Source organism: Salvia splendens, unplaced genomic scaffold (genome assembly GCF_004379255.2).
Source record: "Salvia splendens isolate huo1 unplaced genomic scaffold, SspV2 ctg560, whole genome shotgun sequence".
NCBI lineage: Eukaryota > Viridiplantae > Streptophyta > Magnoliopsida > Lamiales > Lamiaceae > Salvia > Salvia splendens.
In genome coordinates, this window is record NW_024599219.1 from 64076 (window position 1) to 76889 (window position 12814).

The following is a 12814-nucleotide window of genomic DNA, read 5'->3' on the forward strand; positions in this document are numbered from 1 at the left end:
ACAATAATAACATTCACTGATAACCTAGGAAGGAACAAACTTCCGAATCTGCAGGCTTCCACAAAGCATCTAAAACAACTCGTAAAGACCCAACGTAAGGTGAGTCACGCGTTGATGCTTAATGACTGATCTGAAGTAGAAGCATTCACAAAGGATAAACATTATAGGCAAGCTGAAAATTTTACAACATGGTAACATTACAATTAACATAGTTAGGTTGAAGAGTATTTTATGACATTATTTATCTGGGATCATGTTCACTCAGTAAACCAATAATTTGATTTATCAATCATAAACATCAAACGGACAGGTAAAGATAAAAAACTCAAACACAGTAGACTAAGTATAAAAAACTACCTAACTAGCATATAAGAGATGTTAGGTCAAAATAAATTGTTGAGGAACTTGACCAAACAGATCACTTCAAAAAGAATATGCTGAATTATCACAGTAGCCTCAAGTGCAACAGGATTAGCACACAGCTTTGAAATCTGACCCAAAAAGAATTTCTTTCCTGCATACAGACAAGAAAAGGGTTACACGTTTAGTGCAACACGTAGAAGAATTCCAAGGACATAAAAATAATAAATTGTTGTATGTATTCCACTTCCTACAACTAAACAAAAAATTATATCTAAATGTATGTACAAAGAAGCGAATAACTAACCACACATCCTGGTATCGTGTTCTTCAGAATTAGACAAAGCTAGACCAACTTCAATTTTATCAGGTACAGACAAGTGTAGAGCATCTGATTATGCAGAAGTTCTTCATTGATGGCTTTAGTATGAAATGACACACTTAATATCGAACTAAAGTTAGATTTAATAAATAAAAGTTTGAATATTGAATCAAATATTGGTTGCAGCTTTATACCCTTCAACTCGCTGGAATAAATAGTGAGGTGGTCAAAACTAAACTGGAGCAGTACTACTCAATGAGACGGTCCAGAAACTGCTCTAATACCTTACTCTCGAAGGAAAACATGGGAATGTCATAAATCCAAGGTTAGACTAAAATTCAAAACAATAACATTAACCAATAACCTAGGAAGGAACAAACTCTTGAATTTGCAAGCTTCCCCAAAGCATCTAAAGCAGCTCAAGCAATACACAACATCACCAGTCACAAGTTGATGCAGCAATACACAGCATATGGTGAGTCACAAGTTGATGCAGCAATACACAGCATATGGTGAGTCACAAGTTGATGCAGCAATACACAGCATATGGTGAGTCACAAGTTGATGCAGCAATACACAAGCAGAAGCATTCACAAAGGATAAACATTACAGGCAAGCTGAAAATTTTAGAACGGGGTAACATTACAACTCATAGTTAAGTTGAATAGTATATTACAACACTATTAATCTGTTCTTATGTTCACTCAGTAAACCAGAATTTGTTGTATCAATCATAATCATCAAACGGACAGGTAAAGAAAACAAACTCAAATATACAGAAATCGAAGTAGTCAAGTATTTGCCACATAGTGGCAACAAGCTGCAATTTCCATTCCTGCATTGCAAAAATATTAAAATCATGAGTAAGATCAGTCACCCTGCTACAGTAGTGGCAACACTAACCTCATATAAAGTATCTTTACTTGACACTAATTGAGTCATGAACCAGTTTCCAAGGCCCACGATTTCTTTTTTAGATGCAAGTCCTGCAAACTGAATGCCAAGGTAAAAAGGAAATGTGTGTAGTAAGTAACTGGGAAAGAGCCTATAAAAACATTTAACAGATATATTAAGAAGCCAAGACTTGACAATCAATGGGGTTTACATATCAAAGAAACACTTATATAGCACATATTTGTATAGGGCATATGAGAAAAAGAAAAATAGGATGTATCTATGTATGTATGAATTAATTATGCTGCAAGGTAGCAAAAAGTGGATTAGAAAAAGTAGAAAAACGTCAGGCACAGTATAACAAACAAAAATATAATATATGTAACAGATCAATTATAAGCTGCAAAATGCAGCAAAGAATGAATTAAATAAGTAGGAAAAATAGAGGCGCAACAACCAAGAAACAGATCACAAAGCAAGCTCAAAAATCAATAAATAGACTTTTGCCTTCAGTTTTCCACCGTGTCCCCCTCATCTTTTAAGTTAAGAACTCAGTCGCCCACTACCACCCTCGACCTTCAGATCGACTAAGTACTTTCTAGTCTATTTATGTACTAGGAACTATCTCAGAAAACACCTTAGTTCCACGAGAGATAACATTTGCAAGAACGAATCTAAATGCTTAGAGAGGCCTTCAAATTGACTAAGAGTAACACGAGAATATGCTGAATTATCTCAATAGCCTCAAACGCAACGGGATTGGTACACAGCAGCTCTGCAATCTGACTCAAACAGAAAGTCTTTCCTGAATACACAGCCAAGAAAAGGGTTACAGGTTTAGTGCAACAAGTAGAAGAATTCCAAGGAGATAAAAATAATAAAGTGTTGTATGTATTCCACTTCCTACAACTAAATAAAAAATTATGTCTAAATGTATGTACAAAGAAGAGAATAACTAACCACACATCCCGGTATCATGATGATATCGTGTTCTTCAGAATTAGACAAAGCAAGTCCAACCCCAATTTTATCAGGTACCAACAAATATAGAGCATCATAAAGATTTGGCAATAGTTCTTCATTGATGGCTTTAGTATGAAATGACACACTAAATATCGAACTAAAGTTAGGTTTATTAAATAAATGTTTGAATATTGAAGCAAATATTGGTTGCAGCTTTATACCCTTCAACTCGCTGGAATAAATAGTGAGGTGGTCAAAATTGAACTGGAGCAGTAGTACACTACCCTCCATTCCATCCATTTTGTAATAACAAGTTAAACAATTACCCACACACATCAATTACTTCCCAAACATAAGTCTTGCTCGCCCTCAAGCAAGTTAGATAAATAAGCACATTCACAAGACATTTGATAATCCTCTACTTCAAGTCACGTCAAATTACATGAATCATTTAGAGAAATTAGGTTGAGCCTGAATTCACGCGCGAGTAAGACTTTAGAACAAGAATTGTACACGAACTAATTCCCTAAGAGCTAGGCATCCAATGCTTCAATGTAAGTTCGATTTATGTCTTGGGAGTCTCAAACCATCGTCGCTAATTCATAAAGAGAAGTTCTTCCAGCTATTCTTTATTTTAAGCACATAAGATCTTTCTCCCAAAATCAAGCAAAATTCATCGCTCACAAGTCAATATGATGCATAAATCAAAAGGTCTTTTTCATTTGGATGTAACGGGGCTTTTGGTAAAGGTGTGATCATATTTGGATAAGTAGCTTATCACCATTCTTAAAATGCTAGCACATCCCTCACAACATCCTTCACAACATCCTTCCCATCTCACTGAATTCGCAACATCCTTCCCATCTCACTGAATGCGTACAAAATTCTGACAGCTCAACACCCCAAACATGAGATTTTTCTACCATCTAAACCAAGTCATCTTATTCTTTTGAGCATAATTCTGTTTTTTGCTCGATATTCTTTTTTCTAGCCTTGGCTTTTTTAACTCATGAAAGGCTGCCTTTTTATTTTATTTTTTTTACTTGCCTTGGCTTTTTTTTTACACATGAAAGGCTGCCTTTTTATTTATTTTTTTCTAGCCTTGGCTTTTTTTTGCACATGAAAGGCTGCCTTTTTATTTTTTATTTTTTCAAGCCTTGGCTTTTTTTTACACATTAAAGGCTGCCTTTTTATTTTACTTTTGTTTGAAGAGACGGCTTTTTTCATTTGTATCTCAATATAAATGAATACAACCTAATGAATGTTCCAGGACTTCCATCTTTTCCTTACCACCATAAATACCCTCCCAAGAATGTGCTAGCACTTTAATTTTAGTGACTAGGGTAGAAAATATAGGCCAACAAACGGATATAATAAGTAGGCTAATATAGTGACTTCAAAATTTTCAACAAAGAAATTAGGCTTTTGGGGCTCAAACCGGCTCACTAGTGGTTTATGTAGGGTTAGGCATGTGATAATTTGGATATGAGGCTTTTAATCCTATTGCCAAAATCATTTTTATGCACCAATATCAACAAGATTGCAACTCATAAAGCTCTCATTCAGTTGATCGGCCCTATGGCTTTTTCAATTAATTTTTCAAAACCAGAATAGTTCTCTCTCCTTAGCTCAAGAAATCGGGCACCAAAGAACACTATTGTCACTGTATTTGAAGCACTAGAAACCTAGTTCTCCAGAAGTTAGTAAGCAACAACAAGTTTACGGACCAACCCTCGAGAGAAACGAACTATACACTAATAACCCAAAAAAAGTGGTGAAAGTAGTGACAATCAATGGAGAGAAAATCTTGCATGCACACACAAATAGCAAGTGGTGAAACACTGTTCGTGGAAGCTTTTCGTTCTCACTACAAAGTAGCATAGTACTAGGGCAATTTTTGGATATTTATGAAGCTAATATCCTTTGTTTATCGACTGGTGATGTGTATGAAATCATTAAAAACTAGGGAGATGCACATATTAGAGCCGTGACAGACAACCTCTCGAAAATTTACTCTTAATCATAACATGTCAATTAACATTTAAATTCTCTATAAAATTCAACATATCAGTCATGAATGAGAAAAAATAGCAGCTAGGCACTCATGTATAAGTAGGAAACATCTCAAGTTGAGTATATACGGGTTTGAATAACACCCGAAAAAGATGAGAAGTAGAATTACCAGAATCCTCAAAGACCAGGATTTTGACAACTACAAAGATGAGAAGTAGAGCTACTCCTTTTTTCATCAAGGCCGAGTCCAACACAGGAAGCTAGTTGCTCTGCAGTCCACCACTTCCCAAGCTCCTGCAATAAGAAACAAACTTCATTAAAATCTTATCAAGAAGACAACAGATATGATTATGATAAAAACAGATGCACTTAACATTTTATGGAAAAGGATGACTGATATCCATAGGTTAAGCTAGGTTAAGCCAGAGAGGTTTTACATGGACTAAATGATCTCCGATGCAGAACGAACGATTCGGGACTCAAATTGACTTATAAATAACATACAAAGAAGATTGTCAATCTTAGATATCCTTAAAAATGTCAATGCGTTCAGGTAGTAAAAATTCTAATCAGATGACAGGGTAAAATCTAGAAAAACCTGGTTGTTAACAATGCATTCCCGGAACAACTTTTGCTGACACAGGGGCTGTAGAAATTGAAGAGAAGAATCACACTGCTGCCAGAGATGATTCAAGGTCTCTTCAGTAGTAGGGGATGCACTTCTAGATGAATCGTTGGTCTGCAGATACTTGACATCTACACAAACAGCAGCAAATGCTGCCTCTTTGAATATGTACACCTGCCACAAACTCCACTTACTCAGCCACAACATAATTTGATAACACTTTGAAATAACAACAATCAAGAAGATGAAGTGGGAAGATTTATAACATTAAAATAGTAATTTAATGTTCTTAGTTTTCACCAAATCCTGGATTGCTACCTTGTAATTATCAGTCAATGCTTGAGCAACCTCTTGGTAATGTGGAGAAACAATGACTGTCAACAATTGTAGACTGCAAGCTACGAGAGCCGCATGAAGAAGAACCATGTCATTGGGAATGGTGTGAGATTCCTGGATACGAAGTAGTAAGTACATATCTACAAACAACAGATCAAAGACCAGGTCAATCAGTTGTTCTGATATCTTCATATCTTCAAGCAATATCTGAAGAAAACATATGATGATATATGAATTAAGGGGCATACTGAGGATGTATACGCATATAACCACATCATAACACACGTAAAAAATATGTTGCCAGATGTTGAGAATGACTATATTTCAAGTACAAAAAACAGGGAAGATAAATTAATAAAGAGCTAGGATCAATGTGAAGATAAGGAGCTGTGAATCAAAGTTATTAAAGGTTAAAGGTTAAAGGGCTCTGGAGAGGTGGAACTAAAAAACCTATAAAGCATTAAGTAGCTCATATCATACAAATGATGGGTGAGTTTATGATCTTAGAAAGTTGTGGTTTATGCAAAAGCATTAGCAACTGCTGTTACAGAAAACTATAGGAAATTATGCAGAAAGGTTGTCAGGATAACTACAAAAAAACTTGTTAAAATACTTTTAAACCTGACTGCAAATCTCATAATATTGAGAATGAAAAATGAGAAGCAACCAAAAGCAACTTAAAGCAAAAAAAGGAAAGCGAAAACAAACATACTGTTACATGATGCAGTGGAAAAAAACCACAGAGAATAAAGTCGCTAGTAAAGCAACCAAGTCAAAATAAAGATTTTCTTTCCATCCGTTTATGTTTGTTGTCTTGCATCAATCAGCACACAAATCCAATTATAAGTGTAATATAGGACCTTTGAAAATTAACAAAAAATAGAGCAATGCCATCTGCCGAAGGGAACACCCCAGGCAGAGGTAACGACAAACACCCCCATACCCTCTCTTGCATTAACAAAAAAATAGAGCAATGCCATCTGCCGAAGGGAACACCCCAGGCAGAGGTAACGACAAACACCCCCATACCCTCTCTTGCATCATGTTAGAACGATAGTTAGCCGAGTATAGAACTCGATAGGATATCCACAACAACATGAACAAGTATCACATAGGCTTAGCCTCAATAACCAAGTATGCCACAAAACAATAAGGGCTGCTTAAGCCAAGAAAACGGAAGAACTTAGCCTTAGCGAGAGGTGCAGGCCACCACAGTAGATCACACAATACACTCAATCGTCAAGATCACAATCTCACATAGCTACTGCCCAACTTACAACAAAACAAGAACAAGCATAGTAACTGAGTAACGACGACAACGAAACAACGGGGGAAGGGGGATGTGACTTAGCTTTATCACGCGGAGGCGGCGACACCGCTGGAGAAATCGCACGAACGACGGTGAGGCGCCTTGAGTCCCGCCCGAACAGCGGCAGCAGCGGGAACCTCGCGAAGCATCGACGGCCTCCGACTAGGGCGGAGAGCTCGACGGAGGAGGTTCGGTCGTCGCGCGGAGATAAACCGACGGAGCCCCGGCATCCGTCGAGATGGCGTTCCGACTGGACAGGGGAGGGAAGAGGCGACGCCTCCCCCCCCCCCCCCGCCCCCAAATCGGTAAATCCGCCGATTGGAAGGAGAACCGGCGGTGAGAAGTCGGAGGCAGTGGCGGCGCTACACCCCACTTATATCGAAAATCTCCAGACTGTGGGAGGTTCCTGAAGTACGAGAAAGGGGAAACAAGGGAATGCGTGAGATAGAGAGAGAAACGCCGGAGGAGGGCGTGAGCAACGATGACTGATCCTCGCCGGGAGTTACGTCGAGATGAGGAAGCAGAAAGGGGATAGGCTGCAGTATGAAATTAGGGATTTGGAAGAGAGATTGATTTGGGGATTTGGCAGAGGGAGAAATCGACGGGTGGTGATAAGGAGTCTAGGCTTTGTGCCTTTTTAAATAATTGGAATTGGGCCACTAAAATATGGACTTCATTTTAACTCTTGGGCCAAGGAAATTCACCAAGAATGGGCCGATTCATGGAGTGTGGGGGAAGTATAAATTAGTTGTTGGGCCACTTGATGGAATTAATAATTGGGCTAATTGAATAGGAACTCCAAATTAATTTGGCATTCGGGCCGAGAATAATCGTTGGGCTTGAGAATTTATTTTGTCTGGTTGGGAATTAATAGATGCTATCCTATAGGATGCATGCATTCTTTTCTCAGAAAAATAGTTCTAATACTCCCTCCGTTTCGCTATAGTTGAGGCGGAACTTTTGGGCACGGAGTCTAAGAAAGGGATGTTTAGTGGATTAAGCGGATAGGTAATAAAGTAGATGAAGTAGGTGGACTTTTAAAATTTGAATGACAAATTTTGATTTGAATTATTATTCGAACTTGAAAAAAAAATTCTTTTTATAAATTATTTATTCATTTGTTAATTATCCAAATCCAACATTTAAATTCTGTAGATAACAAAAAAAAGAGAGATAGACCTACAACGTTAATTATTTAAATAAAAACTCATTTTCCTTCTTCAAAAAGGAAATGAATATTTTGTCCCTACTTTTTCATTTTTCGGCAATTTTATTTGGTTAGTCATACCCTTTATTCGGAGTATTTGTTTTTTGCTGAAACAGAACAAAGAGATAATACCACAATTATCAAAAGCAGACTCCATTGAGAGAGAGAGAGCATATGAAATGCGCTTGGGGTTTTTAAGTTAAATCGGAATAGAAATTAAATAAACAGATTAAAACAAAATTGTTGGAAGATCGAGAAGACGAACTGAAATTGAGATTTTTATTGATCTGAAGTTAAATCGGAAATCGAAATATACACTGCTGGAATCGGATTCCGTTGTCGGAAAATAAATAATCAAATGAAACGAAAGTGTTAAAGAGAGTGAAGATGAACTTGAACTTGAGATTATCATTTCTGAACTTGAGATTATCATCGCGAGGCACCAATTGCCCCTGCGCCATCACCATCACAATCGATTTGTAGATCTCAACAATCATCCTCTCGTCGTACTCCTTGATCGGCCGCGCACCGAATCTGGTCACGCCGTCGTCGGGAAATCCGCCGCCGAATCAGCTCCCGATCATCCTCGTGTTCGCGATCTTCATCATCATGCCGATGTACGCGTCCCGCAGCCCTATCAGCAGCTTCTTCGGCGAGAATCAGAGCTTCAGCTTCAGCCGCGGCGTCAGCTTGATGCGCCATGACCTCCGCCGCGGCGCCGCGCCGGAATCGCCTAACTCGACGACCTGCGTCTTCCGCTTGTTGCCGGCGTCGGCGATCCATTGTGGGGTCGGCGAAATGAGAGGGGATGAGGGCGGCAGATCTGGATCTAGGGTTTCAGAATTGGGGAAGAGAGAAGGGAGAGTTGTTGTGTAGAGAGAGAAGGCAGACGTGGATAATGAGGCAAACAAAAGGGCGCTTGGTTTTCTTCATTTAATTACACTAATTAAGTGTAATTAGGGTGGTTAATAAATATGCATAAATCACCATTAAATTTGCTAATTATTTCCTTTTTTGGAAACGACTCAACTATAAAGAAATTTCCCGAAATGGTAAAATGACTCAACTATGGCGAAACGGAGGGAGTAATTATTAGCGTATTACGCTATTTATTTTCAAAGGAGAAATTATTCAAGGGCAAGTGAGGCCAAACGAGGATTGTTAATTGGAGATGAATAACACTCCATACATACTACAATTGGAGATGAATAACGCTATTTAGTTGTGTGTGTGCGTGTTACACATGGTACACACTGCAAACATTAAACACGATATAAATAAAATACACTAACACAATATAAATAAAACACACACACATAACTCAACGACACACTGTAAAAAATGAATAACACTCCATACATACTATTAACTATACATCATAGCACATAATACACATTGCGCACCACATCACAGATATACGCACACTTTACACACATACATATTAAACAAAAATTACACATTGTACAGAAACATTACAAAAACAATACACTCAGTACGCGGCACATACTACAAACAGTAAACATACTATAAATAAAATATACAAACATACACAAAACACATGTACAACAATAATACTTACATACATTGCAAACGCTACGCTACATATACTAAAACAAAATACTCTATATATATACTACACAATAAATATATACATAAAATTCACAATTTATACATACGTGGCACCTACTACGCACACTCACTACAGAACATTTATACTACGCATAAAATTCACAATTTATACTACGCACTAAATGGACGGCACATACAACCCACAGTCACTACGCACACAAAATACACAATTTAAATATACTATAAAATAAATGCACACACTATATACATGATATATACATTACACAAACACAATATAAATAAAACACACTTCATACACATTGCGCACTATATACACACTATACATACCACAAATATTAAACACACTATAAATAAAATACACTACACATGTACTATAAACATACATGCCTACATTGCACACACTACGGGTAGTAGCACAAAATACGCAATTTATACACTATACAACAAATATACACATAAAATACATAATTTATACATACGTGGCACATATTACAAATATTAAACACAACATAAATAAAATACAAACACAATATAAATAAAATAAACAAACATTAAATGGACCGCACATACTATACACATTATATACAAAATACACACTAGTATACAATTCACAAAATAAACATACTAAACACCACTATACAAAAATAAAAACTTTACATTATAGACAAAATACACACGGTCCACACAAAATATGCAATACACACACTACACTACACACACACTACACAAGATACATGCACACACATTAAACACATAATATAAAACAAACATTACACACTATACACGAAAAACTAAATACAAATATTATAAAACATACTATACATACTCTGCACATACTACGGATAATATTACACACACTATAAATAAAATACACAAAACACATGCACGACATAAATTCATACACACATTGTGCACACACTACCGATACTATTACAAAATAAACTATTTATACACTATGCAACAAATGCACAAATAAAATACACAACTAATACACACGTGTTACATACTACAAACATTAAAAACGTTATAAATAAAATACACAAACAAAATATAAATAAAACAAACAATACACACAATATTATAAAACATACAATACATATGCGCCACATACTACAAATACTAATATAAAATACACTACTTATACACTATACAACAAATGCACAATTAAAATACACAATTTCACACATGGTACACACTACAAACATTAAACACGATATAAATAAAATACACAAACACAATATAAATAAAACACACACACACACACACAACTCAACGACACACTTTAAAAAAATGAATAACACTCCATACATACTATTAACTATACATCATAGCACATAATACACATTGCGCACCCTCTGCACATCACACGCTACGCTACATATACTAAAACAAAATACTCTGTTTATATACTACACAACAAATATATACATAAAATTCACAATTTATACATACGTGGCACCTACTACGCACACTCACTACAGACCAATTTATACTACGCATAAAATTCACAATTTATACTACTCACTAAATGGACTGCACATACAACCCACACTCACTACGTACACAAAATACATAATTTAAATATACTATATAATAAATGCACACACTATATACATGATATATACATTACACATACTACAAATATTAACTACTTTATAAAAAAATACACAAACACAATATAAATAAAACACACTTCATACACATTGCGCACTATATACACACTATACATATCACAAATATTAAACACACTATAAATAAAATACACTACACATGTACTGTAAACATACATGCATACATTGCACACACTACGGGTAGTAGCACAAAGTACACAATTTATACACTATACAACAAATATACACATAAAATATACTCCCTCTGTCCATTAGAAATGAAACGTTTTCCTTTTCGGTAAAAATGAAACGTTTCTAAAAATTGAAACAATACTCTCTCTACTTTTTCTTCTCTATTACTTTACTCCCTCTTCATTAACTCACAAAACAACACTACATAAAATCTCGTGCCGAAAAGCAAATGTTGCATATTTAATGGGACGGAAGGAGTATAATACGTGGCACATATTACAAATATTAAACACAATATAAATAAAATACAAACACAATATAAATTAAATAAACAAACATTAAATGGACCGTACATACTACACACATTATATACAAAATGCACACTAGTACACAATTCACAAAATAAACATACTAAACACCACTATACAAAAATAAAAACTTTACACTATAGACAAAATACACACTGTCCATACAAAATACGCAATACACACAATACACTACACACACTACACAAGATACATGCACACACACTAAACACATATATAAAACAAACAATACACACTATACACGAAAAACTAAATACAAATATTATAAAACATACTATGCATACTAGACACATACTACGAATAATATTACACACACTATAAATAAAATAAACAAAACACATGCACAACATAAATACATACACGCATTGCGCACACACTACAGATACTATTACAAAATAAACTATTTATACACTCTGCAACAAATGCATAAATAAAATACACAACTAATACACACGTGATTCTACTACAGACATTAAAAATGTTATAAATAAAATACACAAACACAATATAAATACAACAAACAATACACACAATATTATAAAACGTACAATACATATGCGGCACATAGTACAAATCCTAATATAAAATACACTACTTATACACTATACAACAAATGCACAATTAAAATACACAATTTCACACATTGTAGACACTACAAACATTAAACACGATATGAATAAAATACACAAACACAATATAAATAAAACACAAACACACACAACTCAACGACACTATAAAAAATGAATAACACTACATACATACTATGCGGCACATACTACAAATACTAACACAAAATACAATACTTATACACTATACAACAAATGCACAATTAAAATACACATACGTGGCACTTACTGCGCACACTCACTACACACAATTTATACTACGCATAAAATTCACAATTTATACTACGCACTAAATGGACTGCACATACAACCCACAGTCACTACGTACACAAAATACACAATTTAAATATACTGTACAACAAATGCATACATAAAATACACGATATATACATGACACATACTGCAAATATTAAATACTTTATAAATAAAATACACAAACAC

General features: G+C 35.4%; 1 protein-coding gene across 5 annotated transcripts; it reads right to left on the bottom strand.

Moving 5' to 3' along the window:
- Positions 1–666: 666 nt before the first annotated feature.
- On the bottom strand, positions 667–7415 carry LOC121790596 (nodulin homeobox-like). 5 transcript variants are annotated; one of them, XR_006048299.1, is made up of 5 exons: positions 5496–7415; positions 5151–5351; positions 4722–4846; positions 1586–1675; positions 667–1517 (listed from the first exon to the last, which is right to left on the bottom strand). XR_006048299.1 is itself a non-coding variant. In XM_042188781.1 (5 exons), exons 1-3 carry the CDS (start codon positions 5757–5759, stop codon positions 4730–4732), a joined length of 582 nt encoding a protein of 193 aa, XP_042044715.1. In that variant the 5' UTR covers positions 5760–7415; the 3' UTR covers positions 2045–2381; positions 2537–2568; positions 4722–4729. The 5 variants fall into 5 exon arrangements, 3 of the variants coding, with proteins under 3 accessions (XP_042044715.1, XP_042044714.1, XP_042044716.1); XR_006048300.1 differs by having other exon boundaries at positions 1307–1517; positions 1606–1675; XM_042188781.1 differs by lacking the exons at positions 667–1517; positions 1586–1675 and adding exons at positions 2045–2381; positions 2537–2568.
- Between the last annotated feature and the right edge of the window lie 5399 nt (positions 7416–12814).